Source organism: Stomoxys calcitrans, chromosome 1 (assembly GCF_963082655.1).
Source record: "Stomoxys calcitrans chromosome 1, idStoCalc2.1, whole genome shotgun sequence".
Lineage (NCBI taxonomy): Eukaryota > Metazoa > Arthropoda > Insecta > Diptera > Muscidae > Stomoxys > Stomoxys calcitrans.
Window position 1 is genome coordinate 214,524,056 of NC_081552.1, and position 24,814 is coordinate 214,548,869.

The 24,814-nt window shown below is 41.1% G+C and overlaps 1 protein-coding gene across 1 annotated transcript; it reads right to left on the minus strand.

Moving 5' to 3' along the window:
* Window positions 1-496: 496 nt before the first annotated feature.
* On the minus strand, window positions 497-24,215 carry LOC131997578 (uncharacterized). The gene is made up of 3 exons (XM_059368453.1): window positions 19,115-24,215; window positions 11,957-12,089; window positions 497-662 (listed from the first exon to the last, which is right to left on the minus strand). Exons 1-3 carry the CDS (start codon window positions 24,213-24,215, stop codon window positions 497-499), a joined length of 5,400 nt encoding a protein of 1,799 aa, XP_059224436.1.
* Between the last annotated feature and the right edge of the window lie 599 nt (window positions 24,216-24,814).

Consider the following 24,814-nt stretch of genomic DNA (forward strand, 5'->3'; position numbering starts at 1 on the left):
ATATCGAAATTTCATTGAAAATCCATTAAAAATCTAATTATGGCTTTGAAAAATTTTAAATGGCTGTATATCCTAAACTATGCGTCCTAGAGGGAAACGGGCCTTAATTCGTGACTACATCACAAAATCAGAAATTTCATCGAAAATCCATCACAAATCGAATTTTCAGTTTGAAAACTTTAAAATGGCTGTAAGTCCTAAACTGTGCGTCCTGGAGGGAAACGGGCCTTAACTCGTGACTGCATAAAATATTTCGAAATTTCATTAAAAATCCATCAAAAATCGAAATTTTACTTTGAAAACTTTTAAATGACTATATTTCCTAAACTATGCGTCCTAGAGGGAAACGATTGCAAATCCATCAAAAATGGAATTTTCACTTGAAAGACTTTGGCGGTTCGAGTATCTTCTTGAACCCCTTTTGGTTTTTCTGGGAACCTTGGTTTAGGAGATGTGAAACTTGCCATTTTCAGCCGATTTTTAATCAAATTTAAGTTTAGAAATGATCGTCCTTCGGGTTATCGCAATGTTTCAGGCGTTCATCCTCGTATGCATTCATACTGTCATCTGTTTTAATGGTTAATTTAGTTTCTTTTGTCTGAAGATAATTTTCGAAGCAATGGTCTTTGTTTTCGTGTGAATAAGGCAACTCTGTTAACCACCTACAAGAGACAAAGTTAAATACTGACATGACATCGAAACTAAGAAGGATATGAAAAGGTACATACATATGCTTGAAATTTGCGTTTGCAAAGTTTCAGCGGTCACGTCATACAATAAGCGGAGTGACTGCAAGGAGTGGTGGCACATTGCTAAGAACATTTCCAGTTTAAGATAAACTTAAATAAAAACACTTAAGAAACCTAATAGAGCTGCTTAACCCTATGCAGTACCAAAACAACGATCGCTCTTTTACCCGCAACTATCGAGGCTGTAAGTGATTCATGGAATAACCCAAGATTCGTAGAAAGTTTCCAAAGTACTTACGATCTGGAGTTCAAAAACCACAATTGTTGGTTGTTTGCAGCCACATTTGAACACATGTGGGGCAAAATTGAAGATGCATGGCACAGACTACCTACCGACTGCGCAGGATACATCCTTCCCAGTTGCAGTCAATCGTTTCTTGTTACCATGCTTGCGTGCAATGGGTTTACTTAGTTTGGATTTGTTTTGGTTTCTCTCCATTTTCCCAATGTTAGCTTTGGTGTTTTGGCGTTTTTCTTACCACGTTGTTTTTTTGTTGTTGTAATTTTTTTATTTTGTTTTTCATTCTGTGTGAACGGAATTGAACTTTTTGCCTCTCAAAAGCTGTAGCATCTTTGGCATTGCTGCCGTCATTGCTGCTTGGGAGTTGAGTGTGTGCGTGTGTGAGAAATTGAAAAATGTTCCAAGATGACATGAAGTGCGGCAAAGTTGTCAGGGTATATAGTTAATTTTTGGGGAAGTAAATATTTCTTCAACATTTGGAAACGTTAGACAAGAATCGTAACAATGCAAGTTTCGATTGTCTTTAAGACATTCATGGAGTGTGCTTGAGTTGTATGTTAAGCTGTGGCAAGACATACATACACGAGAAAAACTAGAGTTTAAGGTCAACATTAAATAGAGTTTACGTGGCAACACAGTTAAGGAAACTTTCGACAAATCGTGATAATATAAAGAAACGATATTGAAGTTGAGCATTTAAAACTAAGGAAGTCTAAAATTTTAAATGACAAAACATCAGTTTGATGATAAAAACACGAATAACTAGTAAAATCGTGCTAAGTTTGGCAGGGCCGAATCTTGATTACCCACCATCATGGATTCCGCTAAAAATTGCCTATATTAACTCAGTTCGTATTTAAATTATTTTACAACAATCAAACCGGGAATTGGTTGCGGCTGCTATGGTCTCAAATATTCATATCGAGGAATTGATATTTCAGGGGCCTATCTTCTTATATATAAAAGCTCGCTGGACTGGGCCTGCTCCGCTGCGCCTTCTCTTACTCTCTTATTTTATGAGCCCTTTACTGGCACGGTCAGGAAAAAGCCCTGTTTGGGGGTGCTGATACGGCCTTTCAGATATTTCACTCCAATGTGGTTATCATATTGGTGCTGTACTCCCAAATTTCTTTCATTTGAGACTTAAATTACCCCCACCATAGGATGGGGTTATACTAATTTCGTCATTCTGTTTGAAACTACTCGAAATATTCGTCTGAGACCCCATATTCTTGATCGTCGTGACATTTTATGCCGATCTAGCCATGTCCGTCCGTCTGTCTGTCGAAAGCACACTAACTTTCGAAGAAGTAAAACTAGCCGCTTGAAATTTTGCACAAATACTTTTTATTAGTGTAGGTCGGTTGGGATTGTTAATGGGCCATATCTATTCATGTTTTGATATAGCTACCATATCTTGGGTCTTGATTTCTTGAACCTCTAGAGGGCGCAATTATTATCCGATTTGCCTGAAATTTTGTACAACGGATCCTCTCATGACCATCAACACACGTGTTTATTATGGTCTGAATCGGTCTATAGTTTGACACAGCTCCCATATAAATCTCTATTTTACTTCTTGAGCCCCAAAGGGCTCAATTCTTATTCGAATTGGCTGACATTTTATACAGGTCTCCAACATATAATTTAATTGTGGTCCAAACCGGACCATATCTTTATATCGCTCTAATAGCAGAGCAAATCTTTTCTTATATTATTTTTTGCCTAAGAAGAGATGCCGGGAAAAGAACTCGGCAAATGCGATCCATGGTTGAGGGTATATAAGATTCGGCCCGGCTGAACTTAGCACGCTTTTACTTGTTTTGGTGTGGTCGATAAATATGTATGGTATGGTGGTGTTTTTGGGGATGAGGTGAACCCTCATGTATAAGATTCGTACACTAGCCCTAAATACCTTCCACTAAGGAATAGGGGCAAACTTTTCACATATCAATGAGTGCAGTCCGATTCAAGTTTAAACTCAATGATAAGGGGCCTCCTATCGAGCTACATGTCTTATTGAAGCTTATTAAGTGGTTGAGCCGGTTCCAGACTCTGTCCCAAATGTGTATATCAGATTTGTTTCGTCAACTCTCAAAGACCTTTCATTTTATACCCATTTTCCCATTTTGTGACGTTGGACATTCATGCCCCTCAGACACCAAGGAATAAGTTTTTATGTCAGATTTGTACTCAATTTTTAAATACCTTTTATTTGATACCCCTATTGCCCAAACCGGTAGAGGAGTCCTGTTGGGGTTTTTTTTTTTTGGGTGCTGGGGCTTCCCGAACACTTTGTGCGAAATTTTTATGCCAAGATCATACTCTACTCTTAAATACCTTTCATTTGATACCCATATTGAACCAATCAGTAAACATGTCCGTCCGGATGGGTTTTGGGATGGGGTGTCCCCCCTGGTTATTTGACTCAAAAATTTTGTACAAAAATTGCGGCTTGTAAGGGTTCAAGAAGTCAAATCGGGAGATCGGTTTGTATGGGAGCTATATCAGGTTATAGACCGACTCGAACCGTAGTTGGCACAAATGTGGGAAGTTATAACAAAATACTGCATGCAAAATTTCAGCCAAATCGGACAAAAGTCAAATCGGGAGATCGGTTCATATGGGAGCTATATCTAAATCTCAACCGCAATGGGCCATTTGCAATTGCCGACGACCTACATTAAAATTAAGCATCTGCGGAAAATTTTAAGCGGCCAGCTTTACGCGTTCGACAGCTATTGTGATTTCCACAGACGGACGGACACAATACGATAGGGTCTTAGGTCAATATTTTGAGATTTGGATCTAGATGTAGTTCTCATACAGAGTTTCGCTCAATTTTAACTAATACTGCAATACTTCATGGTGGTTTGTAGACTGATCCTGACGAAGGATCAAGAAGCGAAGGTATTTCTTATACCTCTTCTAATCTCAGTTGAATTTCATAGAAATCAGTTAAGATTTACATATAGCTCCCATATATATGTATCTCCCGACTTTCACTTTTAGGGGAATTGCAAAGGTCTTAAGGGATTCCCTTAAGACTCTCGACATTATTGGTCAGATTTATAGCAATATATTCTGATTTAGATATAGCTGCCATTATATATATATCGCCCGATTCACGCCTCTAGACCCTTTCTAGGCGCATTTATCAACCTAAATTCTCAAAGCTTAGCACAACGATATGTTCTATGACTCCTATTATATGGACGGTTTTAGGTCGCAGTCTTACATATAAATTAAAACAAGTTTTAATTTCGATGACTTATGATTCATACCCAATATGGTGTGTGGTATCAAAAAGTGGGAATTGCTCGATTTTAGCCCTTCCATACTGGTTTTCACTTATAAATGTTCACATTTTCTTCACTAAAAAACATCACGTTCGAAAAATTCCCGCTGAGCTTAAACCTTTGAAATAGTTTTTCCACTTTTTTCATTTCCATCAGAGTTATTTTCATTGTTGAATGTTTCGTAGACCTTAAAGAAAGTGTCATTCAATTAGTGTCATATACCTATCCGTTTTTGTTTTTTCCAGAGTCCAATCAAATGTTAGCTTTTATAAAGCTCCCTTACTATGAACAGATGGTCGCGCAATTTTTTGCTAGTTGATACCAGTGCAAGTGAGCTATAGGCGAGAAAGTTGAACCAAAAGTGTTTTGTGAAAAAACTCTTTAATTAACTGTGAGGAATTTGTGGCATATCTGCTTAGAGGTCACCCAACCATCAATATGGCCAATTGTATGCAAAAGCAAGTAAAAGCGTGGTAAGTTCGGCCGGGCCGAGTCTTATATACCCTCCACCATTTGTCGAGCTCTTGCCACGGTATCTGTTTTAAGGCAAACAAAGCCTAAAAGAAAAGAATTGCTGTGTTATTGGAACAATATCAAGTTATGTTTCATAACGGAACATAATTGAACTGAATATTGGAAACTATAGTAGAAGTCATTGTGTAAATTTTTAGACTGAAGAAGTAAAATAGGAAGATCGGTTTATAGGGGAGCTGTATTAGGCTTTAAACCGATTTATGCCATATTCGACACGTATGTTATGTGGTAGAGGGTATAAAAATTGGTGTGTTTGTGTACCTAACGCCATAGAATGGGGGTATGGCTATTTTGAGTTTTGTTGGCAGTCTACAGGCAGTCCCAATTAGACATTTAAGTTCATTGTGATACAGAAGGAATAGCAAAAGGTAGATGACCACTAATTCAGGAAAGTCTCTAAAAATATAAACCAAAAGTAGAATAGCAAACCACTGCTCACTCCATTGGAAAGTCCGCAAAATCCATACCGAAGAAACCCATGGCGCGACCAGGGGCGTCAAAATGCTTCTAGAGACAAAAACGCGGCATAGCAACCCTACAATCCGTAGCAAAGTACAAGGCGATGGAGAGATATCAGGATACTTGAGGGTGAGCGCAACGAGATACACAGGAGCCAGAATGAAGTTTGGATGGCTTAGGAAAATACACACACATCCTTCTGCAGAGACAAAGGAGGAAATCTGGTAACAAATTTGCAGCCCACTCCAATCCATCTCCCATATAAACTGATCTCCCGATTTGACACCTTGGCCCTAAAAAGCCGCAACTGCCAACCGATTGGGTTGAAATGTTGCACGTGATATTCTTTTTTAACTTCCAACAATCGTGACAAGTATGTACCAAATCGGTGTACGAGTATAACCTGATATAGCTCCCATATAAACCGGATACCAGCAGCTGGGAATACCAGCTGCTTAGTTACGACTTAGTAGTTTGGCGAACTACTATGAAGAAAAAGTGCAACGTTAGGATAATACAACAGGTTCAGAGAATATGTTGTCTTGGCATTGGCGGAAGGATGAGGGCCACGCCCACTTGGACATTGAAGACTATTCTAGATATTCGACCCATAGACATACAGATTAAGTGTGAGGCAGCCTATGAGACTAAGGCGATGGGAGAATGGACAGGGGATAGGAGCAGGTCATACCATCGCGAATTAATCGAGGCAACGATAGGAAACATGGAAAGAATGGAAGAGGTTTCCGATCGGATACCTGAGACGACACTTAAAGTCGAGTGCTAGCTACTGCTGTCAGCGGCACAGTCTTGGATTAACGGTACCCTAGTATTGCCATCTGTTACACGGATAGATTAAAACTAAAAGGCAGAGTGGCCCTGAGGGTCTACATTGAGAACCCAGGGACTGAGATCTGTTTTTGACTGCCTGTCCATAACACGGTCCTTCAGGTGATGTGGTACTAGCGCACTTTTGTCGCTTTTTGCGCCGTATCCTATGATAGTTTGTAGAGATTTCATGATTTAAAGCAACAAAAGAACTAAGACTATCCACTGTTTCAAATTTCAGCGAAATCGGTTAAAAAATAGAGCTTCTATAGGCTTCAGACCCTTTATCGGCAGATCGGTTTATATAACAGCTATATCTAAATATGGTCCGATCTGGCCCGTTCAAGAACTTAACCAGCGTGCATCAAAAAGACGTATTTGTGCCAAATTTCGGCTCAATATCTTAATTTTTGAAGGCTCTAGAGTGATTACAACAGATGGATGGACAGACGGATAGACGGAGAGACACACGGACATTATTAAATCGTCTTAGAGTTTTACGACGAACCGCAATATATATACTTTGTAGGGTCGGAAATTGATATTTCGAAGTGTTGCAAACGGAATGATTAATTGAATATACCCCCTATCCTACGGTGGTGGGTGAAAAAATGATATCGCCTGAGATTGTTTTCAACTTCCTTGAGTGCAGATTTAGTGACTCGCACGATAGAAAATGTTGCAGGGTTATGTGCATCTTTTGGCAGTTGTATTCATGGCTTCTAACGCTAGACAATGGCAACGACAGTCGCTGCTGCGGCCAGGTTGGAATCCCGGCCGGGCTCTGTCGAATTTTTATTTTTAAGTTTTTGTTTATGCCTGTTAGGGCAAAGGTCATTTAAAATTAAATTCACAATTTTTCGTTTGGTTTCTCTTTCGAGACGAGCTCATTGGTGGGTATAATAATCTATTCATTCCGTTTGTAAAACCTCAAAATAATGATCTGCTACCTCATAAAGTATATATACTTTTGATCGTCTCGACGTTCTGAGCCGATCTAGCCATGTCCGTCCGTGAAAATCACGATAGCGGTTGAACGAGTAAAGCTAGCCGGCTGAAATTTTGCACAAGTACTCACTATTAATGTAGGTCGTTCGGGATTGCAAACGGACCATATCGGTTTAGCTTTATATATAGCTGCTATATAAACAGATCTCCCGATTTGACTTCATGGGCCCCTGGAAGCCGCAATTTTTTTGAGGTTTGACTAAATTTTTCATTGCGGTGGCTAAATAGTAGACGGAGTATTAATGAGTTGTTACACGAACTATTGTCTGTTTTGGTGGGTTCCCAAGATTCGGTCCTGCCGAACTAAGCACGTTTTCTCTTGTTTAGTGCTCAGATTTCCCTTAAAACCCATTTGCCCAGTCGGACTTCCCACACTTTTTATAGAAAGTGTTTATTAAAATAGTGATACATTAAAAAAGTTTTTGATGATAAGATAACAAATTCAAACTCCACCTTGAAAAAAACGGAACAGATGGACAAACGATAGTGAAAAAAAAAAACACGAACAGGCAGACTTAGCCAAGGATCCTGATACCATTTCGTGTGGGCGTAGAAAATAAATTAGTTCTGGACGGGCTAGAAGTCGGAAGCTCGATTATGATTTAAGACTTATGATTTCTTGGGCAACTATTCGTAGAATATTTATTCATTCATAACCGCTAGGTGGGTTTCGTTTAGTCCACTTAAATTGACCTATCCCAATTTGTACCCATATCGTATCCTTCATCTGTATTGGGGCCCTAGAAGATAAAATGTTTATCCGTTTCGGCTGATATTTTATATGTGAAATACACCTATACTCTCTTTAACATTTGACAAGTCAACTCCTTCTCAAAAATTGACCTTATATGACGAGAAAAATGTTATTTAACTATGTTCTCCATTCCATTTTTATGGAGTGGACAAGACAAAGACAGTTGTATTTTTGGATATTTGAGAAAAATACGACGTTAATGGGTTAAAAGTAATAATAGACTTTTTCAATTATATAGAACGGCAGTCCCCTTTTTTTCGCCAAGTATGTATTTAAAAGGTATGCATAAAACTTCTCCCAGCCACGTCAATACAAACTTACTCGATATACTCATTAATACACTTAAACACAAGAAAAACAACCAACTAACCCTCTAACACACATACATATACGAGTTTGCTTAAATCTACAAACAGTATAACCCAGCGAACGAAAATCTGTGCGGACTTCTGATGATTCTTCCGAATTCTTATCCGAAATCGTAACGAAATCTTTACGAAAGTTATATGGAGTGGTTAACATGATTTCGAAAAGAACCGTCGAAGCTTCGGAGAGAAATAGGAAAGAGTTCGTTCCGGTTTCGGAACGAAATCTGAACAAAACTTTACTTTAATTGGCTATGATAGAATATTTGTTCCACTAGCCAAACGTAGAATAGCGTTGCAAGCGTCTCGATCTTCTGCGCCCATTCTAAAATCTCTGACACCAAGTTTCGAGGTGTCTCCCACCCAACTTCGTAAAGAATTTTAAACGATTTTTGAAGTAATTTCGTATTGAAAGCAGACGTACCTTCTGAAAGTTCGTAAAGTATTCAGACCGATTTCGGAAGTACTTTCGTATTGAAATCGAATGTTCCTTCATAAACTTCGTAAAGAATTCTGAACTATTTCGGAAATATTTTCGTATTGAAATCAGACGTACCTTTCTAAACTTCGTGAAGAATTCGAAAGTAATTTCGTGTTGAAATCGGGTATATTTTCCGAAACTTCGTATAGAGATCAATCAACAAACCGAATTGATTTTTTTCATTGACACACATAATGGTAAACAAATAAACATATGTAACCGTTAAGCCGAAAAAAATATCCGTATCTCGGAATAGGTACTACCTATTAGGTAAAAATTTTCAATTCTTTCAGTTCTAGGCTCAAAATAGACTCCAAATATCCAACAGCTGCGGTGATGATATCGGACCGTAGCATATTCTCCGCCCTTCCTATAGTAAGGGTAGTCGAGAGTAATTCTTCAAGCTTCAACGTTACTACAGAAGAAAGTCAACCATCTGGCCACTATTTTCTTTTTACAGCGAAAGTCTGGTTGGAGACTCCGAAAGCCTGGTTGGAGACACCTCACTTCGTTCAGAATTCATTCCGAACTGTCGGAAGGAAAATTAAAACAAGTAAAAAGGCGACCGGGCCGAACTTTGGATACCCACCACCTCGGGTATATATGTAAACATCCTTTCGTCAAAATTCGGTGAAACATTCATACTTTATCCCCCATAGGAGCTATATCAAAATATGATCCAATTTGGACCAAATACTAATAAGTACAAGTCATTGCCCAATTGTGTACAACAAAATATTGGTCTTTTTAGTAGCTATATCTAAAAATAAACCGATCTGTACCATATACTACACGGATGTCAAGAAGCCTCTAAAAATAAACCGATCTGTACCATATACTACACGGATGTCAAGAAGCCTCACTCACCATAAGCCATAACTCACTGTGTCAAATTTCAGTGATATCGGTCTATATGGCAGCTATATCCAAATCTGGAACGATTTGGGCCAAGATGCAGAAAAATGTCGAAAAGCATAACACAATTCACTGTCCCAAATTTCGGCGAAATCGGACAATAAATGCGCCCTTTATGGCACCAAAAACTTAAAACGAGAGATCGGCCTACATGGCAGCTATATCCAAATCTGGACCAATCTGATCCAAATTGAAGAAGAATGTCGAAGGGCCGAACACAACTCACTGTCCCAAATTTCAGCAAAATCGGGTAATAAATGTGGCTTTTTTTGGGCCAAAGACCCTAAATCGGCGGATCGGTATCGATGGCAGCTATTTTCAAATCTGAACCAATCTGGGCCAAATTGAGAAATGATGTCGAAGGGACTAACACAAATCACTGTCCCATATTTTAGTAAAATCGAATAATAAATGTGGCTTGTTTGGGCCTAAGAACCTAAATCGGCGGATCGGTCTATATGGGGGCTATATCAAGATATAGTCCGATATGCCCCATCCCCCAAAAAGAATCTGTGCAAAGTTTCAGCTCAATATCTCTACTTTCAAAGACGGTAGCGTGATTTCAACCGACAGGCGGACGGACATGGCTAGATCGTCTTAGATTTTTACGCTGATCAAGAATTTATATACTTTATAGGGCCGGAAATGGATGTTTCGATGTGTTGCAAACGGAATGACAAAAGGAATATACCCCCATCCTTCGGTGGTGGGTATAATAAAGCTTTTATGGGCTTCAGACCCTTTATCGGGAGATCTGTCTATATGGCAGCTATTTCTTAATATAGTCCGATCTATACCATATTTGGATCGGATGTTGGGAGGCTGAAAACTGCACATTATTCCAAATTTCAACGAAATCTGATAAAAAAAGTTATAGTTTTTATGGCCTTTATGACCCTTTATCGGGAGCTATAACTAAATATGAAGCAATCTAATCCATATTTAGGTCAGATGGTAGGAGGTTTAAAGTTACCCACTGTTTTAAATTTGAGCGAAATCGGGTAATAAATAAAGCTTTTATGGCCTTCAGACACTTTAACGCTATTTTACTTTGTAGGGCCGGAAATTGATATTTCGATATATTGTAAACGGAATGACTAAATGAATATACCCCTATACTACGGTGGTGGGTATAAAAAAAAACATTCGACAAGACGTTCAGAATTCCTTGAGAACTGTCGGAACTAAAAATTCCTTGAGACAAACAGTTCGGAAATCCCTTCGAACTGCCGGAAAAACATCCAAAAAAAACCCCATACGAAAAGATGATCAAAAATCGTTCAGAATTCTTTCAGAACTGTTGGAGCAAAGATCCCTTCAGACAAACAGTCCAGAAATCTTTCAGAATTCCTTCCGAACTGTCTGAAAAAAAAAAAAATCAAAAAAACACCAAATGAAAAAGCGTTTAAAAATCGTTCAGAATTATTTCAGAACTTTCGGAACAAAAATTCCCTCAGAGTGTTGAACAGAATTCTGAACGAATTCGTTAAGATCTTGTCGTAAGACTTCACAATTTATTCAGACTTGTCTGACATCAGACATTTGGTTCGTTGGGAAGGCACATAGTGCGAAGGACACGATGGCTTTCATCTTATTTTGGTTATTTAGCTGCTCACGATGCTCTGTGGCTTTTGTGGATAATTTACATGACAAAGCAAAGTTAAGTCGTTTTTTATTTCCTTTGCGCGTTCATCCTTTCTTTTTGTTGTGCTGTGGAAATAAAGCTTTTTGTGTTCTTGTTTTTTTTATGCTGTGTGTAGGTGGCTCTTTTTTTTGCATTTTTATTTTGAATACAAATCAAGTGAGTGGTGCATAAAAAGGCGTTTTTGTTGTTTTGAGGGTGGTGGCAGGTAGTTTTAAGGTGTGCTAAGATTTTACTTTGGAATGCGAATATTAAATAGTGGTTGTTGTTGCTGCTGGTTCTTTTAGAAGTCTCTTCTTGAATGCATTTGCATATAAACAACGTCGAAAATGCAAAAAAAAAAAGATGGAGGCGAGAAAGATTGCGGATCCTTAGATCTTAAGAAATATGATGAAAAGTTCATATCTACGTTTGTAAGCCTTTTTCAGTTTTCATTTCTGGCCATGCCGACAGTTTTGCTTTTTATTAATGGAGTTGAGATTTTCTCGGAGACTGTGCAAGTGATTTTATGCTGCTATCTTGTTGCTTTTATACAGATTTGGAGTTATGCAAAGGCCACTAGTCTTTAAAGTGTTTCATACTGAATAATGCGATGTCAGCATATTATCGAGTCCTAACCGCCAAAAAATTGATTTGGGGATGTTTGATAACAGCTAAAGGTTCGGATCGGTTAGGGCTTACATTGGTTTCCCTTCATCTCTATTGAGGACACAAACCTCACCAGGGTGCCAACTCGGGTGAGCTAAAATATGCAGCGAGTTTATCCATAGAACTGTAAAAAGTTGGATTGAGGTTTCGGTTTGGTAGACCATCACTAGGAAAAGGAACATAACACATAAAAAAAACAAGTAGAAGCGTGCTAAGTTCGGCCGGGCCGAATCGTTTATACCCTCCACCATGGATCGCATTTGTCGAGCTCTTGCCACGGTATCTCTTTTTAGGCAAACAAAGGATAAAAGAAAATAATTGCTATGTTATTGGAACAGTATCATGTTATGGTTCATTTCGGAGCTAAATGAACTGAATATTGGAAACCATGGTAGAAGTCATTGTGTAAAATTTTACACAAATCTAGGAAGAATAAACCGAGAGATCGGTTTATAGGGGAGCTGTATGAGGCTATAAACCGATTCATGCCATATTCGACACGTATGTTAAAGGTCATGAGAGAAACCGTTGTACAAAATTTCAGCCAAATCGGATAATACTGGCGCCCTTTAGAGGCTCAAGAAGTCAAGATCCCATATCAGTTTATATGGCAGCTATATCAGGTTATGGACCGATTTGAACCATTCTTAATACAGTTGTTGGAAGTCATAACAAAACGTGTCATGCAATATTTCAGCTAAATCGGATAGGAATTGCTCCCTGTAGAGGCGCAAGAAGTCCAGACCCCAGATTGGTTATCGGTTTAATTTCAGCCAAATCGTATAATAATTGCATCCTCTAGTGGCTCAAGAAGTCAAAACCCCAGATCGGTTTATATGGCAGATATATCAGGTTATTGACCGATTTGAACCATTCTTAGCGCAGTTGTTGAAAGTCATAACAAAACACCTCATGCAAAATTTCAGCCAAATGGGATAATAATTGCATCCTCTAGTGGCTCAAGAAGTCAAGACCGCAGATCGGTTTATATGGCAGATATATCAGGTTATTGGCCGATTTGAACTATTCTTAGTACAGTTGTTGAAAGTCATAACAAAACACCTAATGCAAAATTTCAGCTTAATCGGATAGGAATTGCACCCTGTAGAGGCTCAAGAAGTCAAGACCCCAGATCGGTTTATATGGCAGCTATATCGGGTTATTGACCGATTTGAACTATTCTTAGTACAGTTGTTGAAAGTCATAACAAAACATCTCATGCAAATTTTCAGCTAAATCGGATAAGAATTGTGCCCTCTAACGGCTCATGAAGTCAAGATCCCAGATCGGTTGATATGGCAGCTATATCAAAACATAGACCGATATAGCTCATTTACAAGCCCAACCGACCTACACTTATAAGATGTATTTGTGCAAAATTTCAAGCGGCTATGTTTACTCCTTCGAAAGTTAGCGTGCTTTCGACAGACAGACGGACGGACAGACGGCGGACGCGGCTAGTTCGACTTAAAATGTCATGACGATCAAGAATATATATACTTTATGGGGTCTTGGATGAGTATTTCGAAGAGTTACAAACAGAATGACGAAATTAGTATACCCCCATTCTATGGTGGAGGGTATAAAAATGAACAGAGAAAAGGATTTCAAACGGATTAAATAATGTTGGCGACTCGACAAACGTTTTGAGGTCCATGATGTGCGTATCTGCATCTTGAATGTCCGACCTATCCACATATAAGGTGCAATGTAGGCATTTGGTGATGTTATTGAAAGGAAAAGGGCCAATACTACCTCCCATGCCGCAAAATCCGTACTTGACCTTCCTAAAGGAGCCCATGATACGACTAGGAATGTCGAAGTGCTACTGAAACCAAGAATGCGGCATACAGAGGCAATTCTGCAATGCGCCAGGCGAAGGAGAGGTATTGATAGATTTAGATGGAGGAGAGACGTCTATTCCCTAGAAAAATAAGGAAATGGATGGAAGGAAGGGAAGACGGCAGTGTGAGCGAATCGAGATGTTCAAAAGTCCGAATGAAATTCGAAAATTCTAAACATCAAACTGATGGCTTATAGTTTATAGACATAACGCTTATAAAGAATCGACGCTCGGTTTAAGTCTCAGACTGGTAAGTCTCCACCGAGTGGTCGTTTTCGAATCACTACAGAATATGTTTCAGGTAGAGCACGAGAGAAGGGGGAAGGAAGCCGTATAGGAATCCGAGGACGACAAACTGGAATAGTTTCAGGAAGCGTATGCGGAGTTTTTAGCCCTCTGGAGGATCCATACATTGAACGCAAGGTGGCGGGTGTCCGCAGTTAATCTTTTTACGGAGAGTCTGAATGAGTCGGTTGAAGTCTCAGACTGGAAAGTCTCCACCGAGTGCTCGTTTTCGGATCACTACAGGATATGTTTCAGGTTGAGCACAAGGAAAATGGAATGAACATATGCGGAGGTTTGGGCCCTCTGGAGGATCCATACATTGGATGCAAGCAGCTGGTGTCCGCAGTGAATCTTGTTACGGAGAGTCTGAATGAGGCCATTCGGAGGTCATGTCCGGATCGGGCACCGCCGCGTAGGACAAACCAATCATAGGAAGCCGTATAGGAATCCGAAGGAGACAAACTGGGATAGTTAAGGGAATATATATGCGGAGGTTTGGCCCTCTGGAGGAGCCATACATTGAACGCAAGGAGGCTGGTGTCCGCGGTAGATCTTGTTACGAAGAGTCTGATTGAGTCGGCTAACGTCTCATACTGGAAAGTCTCCACCGAGTGCTCGTTTTCGGATCAGTACAGAATATGTTTTAGGTTGAGCACGAGAGAAGGGAAAGGAAACCGTATGGGAATCCAAGGGAGACAAACTAGGATAGTTTCAAGGAACATATGCGTAGGCTTGGGCCCTCTGGAGGTCCCATATGTTGAAAGCAAGGAGCCTGGTGTCCGCCGTGAATCTTGTTATGGAGAGTCTGAATGAGGCCTTCCGGAGATCATGTCCGAATCGAAAGACGAACGAATCATGATGGATACCGGAACTGAACTTTTTTAGAAAGGAAAGTAAATCAAGGCGAAGAGGAGGAACATTGCAGAGGGAGGGGACGAATATTGTGAGACTCTGTTCAGATTCAACACGATGTCGAGGCGAGCGAAAAGGATTTTCTGGGCGGAATTGCGAAAAGTGCTCTCCAAGGATCATAGAATTTGCAAGCTATCTAAGCAGAAAAGACGGATCTCACACCGAGAACAACAAGGGAAGAAGCATTGATGGAAACAGGTTTTCCAGGCAGTCAGGAAGAGGATGACGATCAGCACACCGTAATACCCACAAGGGCTGAATCTTTGAAGGAGATCATCGGGGACTCCCTTTCTGAGGAGAAGATGGTGTGGGGGATTCGCACCTACCAGCCATTTAAATCGGCCGGACTAGACAAGATCATCCCGGCTTATTTGCCATGGATGAAATGGATTTTAAGGGTGAGCATGGCATTATCCTACATACCAAGGACATGAAGGGAGGTCAGGGTGGCATTTATCCCCAAGGCAGGAAAAATAAACTACAGTATGCGAAGGATTATGGGTCAATCAGTGTGTCATCGAGAAGACTGGTGGACCTGAAGGTGAGGGAGAGACTAACCCTGGGGAATTACAGTGGGGCACAACATGTATATCAAAAGGGGAAGTCATTGAAGATGGCCCTACATGAAGTTAGTACGAGAGGTTTAATGTATCTCCAAGAAGGAGTAACACTATGGCAGCCTACCTTTATATTGAGGGGGCATTTAACAATGTGGGGATAGGGTCGAATGTCTCTGCCCTGGGCTGCACGGGGAACCACCCAAGTTTCTCCCTGTGGATGAATAATATGCCTCACGGCAGGATTATTGAGAGTGTAGGCGGTTGACAAAGGGAATACCTCAAGGAGGGGTGTTCTCGCCGATTCTCTGGAATCTGGTGATAAAGGGAGTCCTATTAGATCTCAACGGTGATGGAGTGGAGCTGACTGCATATGCGGACGATGTTGTCCTATTGATAAGAGACTCCCTCTCGCCATACTACGTCAACATACGTCTTGGACGGTACCACTCTGCAGTTGGAGGCAAAATACCTAGGCCTATTCCTCGATGCGAAACAGTCTTGGGAAAGGAATACGGAGGAGTGGTGCCGAAAGACGATCTGCGCCATCTACTTCTGCAAAAGGAAGTGGGGAGATAATTTACTGGATTTATCGACCATTGTGAGACTAGCCCTGACATATGGAGCACTGATATGGTGGAATGCTGTGGGGAAGAGAATACGGACCAAGACATTTCTAAAGGTACAAAGATTGGCCTGCATCGGGACCACGGGGTCATTGAGATCCACGCCGCAGTCGGGTCTGGAGGCGATGCTGAGTTCACAACCAATTGAAGTCAATATTCGGGGCTGTGCCGCTAAGGTAGTGATTACGCTGGGGGAACTTGGCATGCTGAGAGAATTCGGTAACTGGCGCCAACCCGATCAGGGAGAGGTTGTTCCGAAATCCCTTTCCTGGAAGGAGGGACTAGGAGGCGGATGAGGAGGGTCTCAGTCTACCTGTCGCCGAAATTAATTCGGGAAAGGTTGTTCCGAAATCGCGTTCCCGGAAGGAGGGAGTGGGAAGTGGGTGCTGTGTTTGGGATGGTCTTCACTGACGGATCCATGACCAAATCAAGGACGAGACTGGGGTTTGCTCGGAGACAATCGACATCGGTATGTCATTTAGACTGCCGGACGGGTGACAATGTTTCAGGCAGAGGACTGTGCTATTACGCTGGGCGCAAACGAGATTCCGAGAATGGAGTTGCCACCACCGAAACTCAGGGTATATGTGGACAGTATGGCGATCTTCAAGGTCTTGGATTCAAGAACGATGAGTTCGAAGTGCGTATTTGCAGTGTTTGCAGGTCGGGCTCCTGATTCATAACGTGGTATTGAGTTCCGTATATATCGTGTTCTCTGAAATGAAAAGGCGGACGATCATGGAGATCCTGCAAGCGAAGCAGACCTTTGACCAGCCTTGCAAACGTGCCTATTGTTGAACTACTGAACATAGTAGAGGATATGGCCAGTGTGGTGGCGAGGTGGTTGTTGACCGGAAGGGCGAAGGAGCTGCTAGTCATTGACAAGAGCTCACTGAGAACGATTACAGGGGTCATAACCGGACACGTTGCCGTAGGTCATATGGCAGTCCCGTACAACGACTACTGTGGACGATTTCTTGGTGAGAATGAGGCGATCGAACACTTGCTCTGCTCATGTCCGGGGGGAGTCTCCTTAAATACGTGGATAAGGCGGGTTTGATTCGACGAGCCACGCTGTCATGCATGCGCAAACTCGAAGCACCAATGTTAGGGCTTACTCTCCGGAAATGCACTCGAGTGGTGGCGTGATGGTTCTATTCCTATATTTCTCGTATTTTTTATATGGCGTCATAACTTTGCCTCCCTGTCTCTTCATCGGAAGGGCAGTGTATGTCATCATCATCATTTTTCATCAAGTCTTCCTATTTCCTTTTCTTCTTTCTATACCTACCACCGAAGGATAGGGGTATATTCATTTTCTCATTTCGTTTGCAACATATCAAAATATCCATTTCAATGTATCGTTATTTCTGATCGTCGTAAAAATCTAAGCCGATTTAACTATGTCCATGTATCTGTCCGTCCATCAGTTATAAACACAACAGCCTTCAAAAATTTAGATATCGAGCTAAAATTTTGCACGGATCCGTATTTCTCTAATACGCAGGTTAAGTACTTGAACTGGTCAAATCGGATCATATTTCGATGTTGATGCCATATAGACTGATCTGCTGATTGAGGGTCTTAAATTTGAAACAGTGAGTTCTATTAAGCCCGTTATCCGACCAGAATATTATCCACATCGAACCATATTTAAAGCAACTGCCATATAAACCATTTTTCCAATTAAGGGTCCTAATCCCATAAAAAATTGATGCATTGCCTGATTTCGTTGAAACTGTGACTTTTTTAAGAGTTCTTGGCACCTGAATCAAATATGATGCAGGCCAGCTGATATTTGACAATATTTATGGATATGGTAAAGGATCTGAAGTAAGATGGTGTTTGGTATCCAAAGAGCGGCCCGGCCGAACTCAGTACGTTTTTACTTGTTATAGTACCCTCCACCATAGGATGGGCGTATAACAATTTCGTAATTTCGTTTGTAAAACATCGAAGTATTGATCGGAGACCCAACAAAGTATTTATATTCTTGTTCGTCGTGATATTCTGAGTCGATTTCGCATTGTCCGTCCGTCTGTCTGTCGAAAGAACGATAACTTTCGGAGGAGTAAAGCTAGGTGTTGGGAATTTTGCATAGTAAATGGGCCAAATCGGTCCATGTTTTGATATAAACCGATTTCAGATCCTGATTACTTGTGCTGATAGAGGGCGCATGAAGTGTTTTGATTTGGCCATCAACAACTGTGCCAAGTATGGTCCAAATCGCCTCAAAACCTGATATAGCTCTCACACAACCCGATTTCGGATCTTGACTTATTGAGCCGGTAGAGGGCGCAATTATTATCTGATTTGGTTGAAATTTTGCATGAAGTGTTTTGATTTGACCATCGACAACTGTGGCAGGTATGGTTCAAATCGGTTCATAACCAGATATTGCTTCCATATAAACCGATTTTAGATCTTGACTTTGTGACCCACTAGAGGGCGCATTAATTATCCGATTTGACTGAAATTTTGCATGAAGTGTTTTGATATGAACAGCAATAACTGTGCCAAGTATGGTCCAACTCGGTTTATAACTGTTAATCTCGTTAGTTTACGGATTATTAAAGAAAACAACCTCTACTCCAATTCAATATAACTTTATTACGTAACAAAGGCCTCTTGCTGCCACTACAGCAAAGCTACTGTTTTAAATGACGACTGCCCAACGACTCCAACAGAGACACATTTTATAGTCTCTCTCTATTCTAATCATTCTGTTCTTGCAGTCAGGGCTTCTATGTAAAATTTAAAAATTCAGTACCAAATGATACAACTCTATATATTCAATTACAAAATTATCGTTTTCTTTAAATTCAATCTTAGACAATCCATAACATATCGCCGCCCTTGATGGATCTAGGGAGACATCAACCACTTGACCTCGGAATAGGGGCCAAGTTGTGAATAGCTCTTCGAATTTGGCCATTTTTTGTCTTCACCTCGGCTACCCGGACCACACCTTTTGCATCTTTGTGAACGCTTACCACCCTACCCAAAAGCCACTGCTTAGGGGGCAAGTTATCTTCTGCAACCAGCACCAGTTCGCCGACCTCTAAATTCTTTTGCTTTTTCGTCCATTTTACCTTTTGTTGAAGCTCGTGTAGGTACTCCATTGACCAACGCTTCCAGAAGTGTTGCTGAATGGCGGACACCCGCAGCCATCTGTCTTTATACGACCATTCTTTGGCATCCAATATTGGCTCTGCAATGCCGGCGATCGGTCCACCTGTTAAAAAATGACCTGGTGTTAACACACTTTCATCATTTGGGTCATTCGACATCGTTGTCAACGGGCGCGAATTCAATATAGCCTCTATTTCGGCTACCACCGTTGATAATTCTTCAAATGTTAAATGAGATTCTCCAAACACACGGTTTAAATGATATTTTGCCGATTTAACAGCCGCCTCCCACAGGCCTCCAAAATGGGGCGACCTAGGAGGTATATGGTGGAACTCAATGTTTTTCGCTATACAGTACGCTGATATTTTATTCTGCACCTGCTGGTCGAAGAATATTTGTCGCATTTCTTTCAGCTCACGCCGTGCACCTACAAAATTGGTCGCATTGTCGCAAAATAGTTGTGCGCACAGACCACGGCGAGCGACAAACCTCTTCAGCGCTGCAATGAATGCTTTAGCTGTTAAGTCAGAGACCACCTCCATGTGTACAGCTTTCGTGCAAAAGCAAATAAAAACAGCCACGTAACTTTTCGTTGTACGGGCACCTCTTAGATTAACTGTTGTTATAAATGGTCCGCAGAAATCCACACCGCTTACAGTGAATGGCCTGGCCACCGAGACTCTGGAGACAGGCAAGTCACCCATCAGCTGGTTACACACTTTAGGCCTGTATCTGAAACAGTGTAGGCAACTTCCAACAACAGATCGTACTAGTTTCCGCGCATGTGGAATCCAAAATCTTTGCCTAAGTAATGCCATAAGAGCCTGTGTACTTGCATGATAATGCGTTCGATGAATGTGACGTACATATGTCTTTACTAGCTTGCTGTCTGTTGGCAATAGTATTTGGTGTTTTGAATCATAAGGGAGATTCGCGTTCGCCAACCGACCACCCACCCTGATCAAAGGCACAGCGTTCTCATTCTCTATAAACAAGCTCAAACTCTTATATTTACTACTTGCTGGCAAGTCTCTCTGCTTGGAGAGTATGGCAAATTCCTCCCGAAAGTAGTGTTGTTGTAAAGCATACACAATGCGCATAAGGCTTTCATCCAACGATTCGCTCTCTGGCTTGAGTTTTCGGAAAGCAAATCTCAAGAGCGTAACAAGTCTAAGTAATTTTTGTACATCGCTGTGTCTTTCCATCCATGAGACAAAAACTGGTTTTTCAGCTTGCACTAGTAAGCTTACCGGGGAGCGCACCCTCTCTTCTTCCACTTCTGATCTTTTTTGTCTTGTCTTATTTACTGGCCAATCACAATAATACTTCAGCAAGAATTGTGGCCCTGTAAACCAAATAGAGTCATGTAGTTCAAATGCATACGCACCTCTTGATATTATGTCGGCTGGATTTAATTTAGATGGAACATGCCTCCAAATTGCCGTTTTACATTGTTCTTGTATAGACGAGACACGGTTGGCAATAAACGTGTTCCAATGAGACGGATGTTCGCTCAGCCAATCGAGGACAATCTCCGAATCAGTCCATAAATAAGTGCCATTAATATCCAAGGGAAAATTAGCTTTTGTTTTGCACACCAATTCGGACAATAACTCAGCCGCTAGCAACTCTAAACGAGGCAAAGATTGGGTCTTCAGCGGCGCCACTCTCGATTTTGCACTCCACAAGCGGACAGTTATTCTACCATCTTCGGCCACGGTGCGAATGTAAATGCAGCAACCATAGGCGCGTTTAGACGCATCCGCAAATCCATGCATTTCCACTCTGCAGAAATTATCTGACAAAACATACCTCGGCACTGCAATATCTTCGACGCCTTTCAGCTTTCCACGATACTCTACCCAATTATTATACATATCTAGCGGCAAAGACTCATCCCAGTTTAACTTCAATATCCACATATCCTGCATGAATATTTTACCCTTTACGATTACGGGGTTAATAAGTCCAAGTGGATCAAACAACTTAGCCAATTCCGACAGGACGATCCTTTTTGTTACTGCCCTTGTGACATCAAACATCGGCCATACGTATCGGAATGTATCTTCAACTGGGGCCCAGACTATTCCAAGGGTCTTTATAATATCGGCTTCATTCACTCGAAGAGTTTTTTCCTTTTCCAAAGATCCCAAACTTTCTAAAAAACTTGTGCTGTTCGAGTACCATTTTCTCAAGCTTAGCTGGGCAGTACCCACTGCTGATGTTAATTGGTGATACAATTCGAATATTTCTTTTTCCTTGTTAGTGCCGCTAATCAAGTCATCCATATAAAAGTCGGACATTATTGCTCTAGCCGCCATAGGATATTCTGCGACACAGCTTTCTCCCAGCATGTTTAAGCACCTTGTGGCTAAATATGGGGCTGATGTGGTGCCATAAGTAATTGTCTTTAAGCGATATACCTGTATGGCTTCACTCTCTGGCGGCTGCCACAACACTGCCTGGTAATTCGCATCCTCCTCTGTTACCCACATCTGCCTATACATTTTACAAACATCAGCAGTAATACCATACTTGTAACATCTGAAACGTAGCACTATGGACAGCAAGTCATCTTGTACAACAGGCCCTTTCATCATCACATCGTTCAACGACATTCCACTGCTTGTCTTGGCGCTGCAGTCAAACACCACACGTAATTTTGTACTTGATGATTCTGGTCGCAGCACACACTGGTGGGGCGAGTAATATTTTATGTGCTCGAGCTCGTCTTTCTCCACCACAGTCATGTGGCCTAGGCGTAAGTATTCTTTCATAAAGTCATCATACAACTCCCTAGTTGTTAAATCATTGTTCAATCTACGCCTTAAAGACAAAAAACGACGTTCAGCATTATGAAACGATTCGCCTAATTGGCTAACTTCGTTCTTAAAGGGAATCTTAACCACAAACCGTCCCGTATCATCTCTCTGAGTAGTTTCCAAAAATATTTTTTCACACTCTGCCTCTTCCTCTGTCCAGAACTTTTTCTTATTATTTACTTGTTCCACTTCCCAGAATTTCTCCAATTGCTGGTCGAGCTTAATATCAGCTGACTCACAACTGTTTATCATCAAACTGTGAGAGCGGAACGGAACAGAACATTCTGCTGCCTTTCCAGAAACAATCCATCCTAGTCTTGTCTTTTGAAGCCTTGGTAAATCTGGCTGAAGCATTATACGGCCGACGCACAATAAATCTAAAAAAATTTCAGCGCCTAGCAGCAAGTCAATGCGTCCCGGTGTATTAAAGTCTGGATCAGCAAGTATTATATTCTTTGGAATACTCCAAGACGAAACATCAAAATGCCTGTCTGGTTTTGGGGTCGTTATACGAGGCAACAAAAAGAATCCCAAATTGTATTCAGTCTCGTTTACAGATGATTTCAGTTTTGCTACGGCATACTTTTTGAGTGTTGTGGAAACCTCACCAACCCCAATAGCAGCTAGCTCACAAGGTGACCTCTTCAACAACAATTTTTGAGCTAATTTCTCGCACATCAGATTTATTTGAGAGGCAGAATCTAGAATCGCTCTAGCACGATGGAATCTTCCAAAGCTGTCACTCACCAACACCACTGCAGTAGCTAAAAACACCTCCGGCTCAGCGACAGTGCTCAAAACAGCTGAGCGAGAAGTCGAAGCAGCCACCAAATCATTTAGTTTATCGCTTTGTTGCTGGTGTTGCGCGACAACAACATTCGCAGGCGGTGAAGAAATCTTGTGTAGAAGTTTGTGGTGGGCAGCACCACATTCGCTACATTTCTGCGCTGTGCATACTTTCTGCCAATGGCCTTTCCGTAAGCAAGTAAAACAAACCTTTGACTTTCGCGCTGCTATGTACCGGTTTCGTAATGTCATTCGAAGAAATTCGTTGCATTCAGCTAGGTCATGACTTCCTCCATTGCATATACCACATGACGACTTGGTAATCGCCAGCGACGATTGTTTATTTTTGCTGTTTTTCTGTGTGTAAGTTGATTTTGATTCTAATGACAAGCCTTTTGACTCACGTGCTTCTAAATTTTGGCAACGCCTACTCAGCACTGCAGAGCATTCTTCCCATGTAGAAATCTTTCGGTAGTCTACGGACTCCTCCCACTTCACTTGTGACTCTTCGTCCAACCTTTCCATTACCAGGTGAATGATCATAGAGTTGGCAATGTTTTTATAGTCACCCAGTGACAACATTGCACTGATGTGTGCGTTGACGGAATCTATGACGTGCCGTAGATGATTTGCTGATGGTTTACTAACCCTTTGTATTGAGAATAGAGCTGAAACGTGCTCTTCGAACATCAAAGACTTCTTGTCGAAGCATTCAGTCAACCGCTTAACAGCCTTCAGGTAATTTTCCTCGGTGACGTCAAAGTCTGCAACCGCTGCCAATGGTCTTGCACCCAGATGCTCTTTCAAAATCAAAAAACGCTCGCAGTCATCAAGGGATTTGTCCTGATCAATTAATTTATTAAAAAGTGAAATAAATTTTGGAAATTCAGAATACTTCCCTTCAAATGTCGGTAATTTGACCTCCCGACGTATTCGAGGGACAGACACCGACGTGGTTGTGTTGAGGAAACTAGTATCAGGAGCTGACGGTCGACGCTTTGACAAGAACGTCATAATCTTGGTCTTCGTCGTAACATAAGTCTCTTCCACTTCGGCAACAACAGCAGCATTTGCAGCAACATCAGCGGTTGGACAAATCTTATCTATACTCGCCTGCACGCTTATACATTGCTTAAAATAAGATTCGAGAATGCCCAGTCTGCATTCAAGCTCTTCTATTGACAACGCCGAACCTTTTTTCACAATGAAATTTTTAATACGGCCAATGTTTCCCTTCGTGCTGGACCTCAACTGCTTCAACTCTGTCATTTTTTGGATGGGATTCTGTGCTAAGTCATCCTCACGCTCGATTTCTGGATCACCAGCCATTATTAATTAAAAAATTTAAAAAATCTTTTAATTTTCAGTCAAATGCCGTTAGAAAACAAGGGATAATGACGGAATAAAAATTTGCTCTCAGTATCTCTTTGTTTTTCGATCTCCTTATAAAGCGCTTGACAGATATACTGCTGTCGCTCTTTGTTGTGGTCTTACGTTTTCAATCGTTGTACGTAAAGTTTGAAAACAATTGCTACGGCTTGTCACTGTTGGTTAATGTTAACAAAAGCTCGCAGTTCAGCAGTTTGTATGTCGACAATCACTGTTAAGCGTCAGCTCTGTTAAAAACAACAAATTACCCAACAACAGTATTCAACTCAGCCAGCCAATGTTACACCAGTTAGCCATCCAAAGACACAAGCAAGCTCACTGTCGATTTGTTTTCTTTATATAACTCTGTTTTTTGGGACCACTGTCCCGGGTTTCGGCACCAAATGTTAATCTCGTTAGTTTACGGATTATTAAAGAAAACAACCTCTACTCCAATTCAATATAACTTTATTACGTAACAAAGGCCTCTTGCTGCCACTACAGCAAAGCTACTGTTTTAAATGACGACTGCCCAACGACTCCAACAGAGACACATTTTA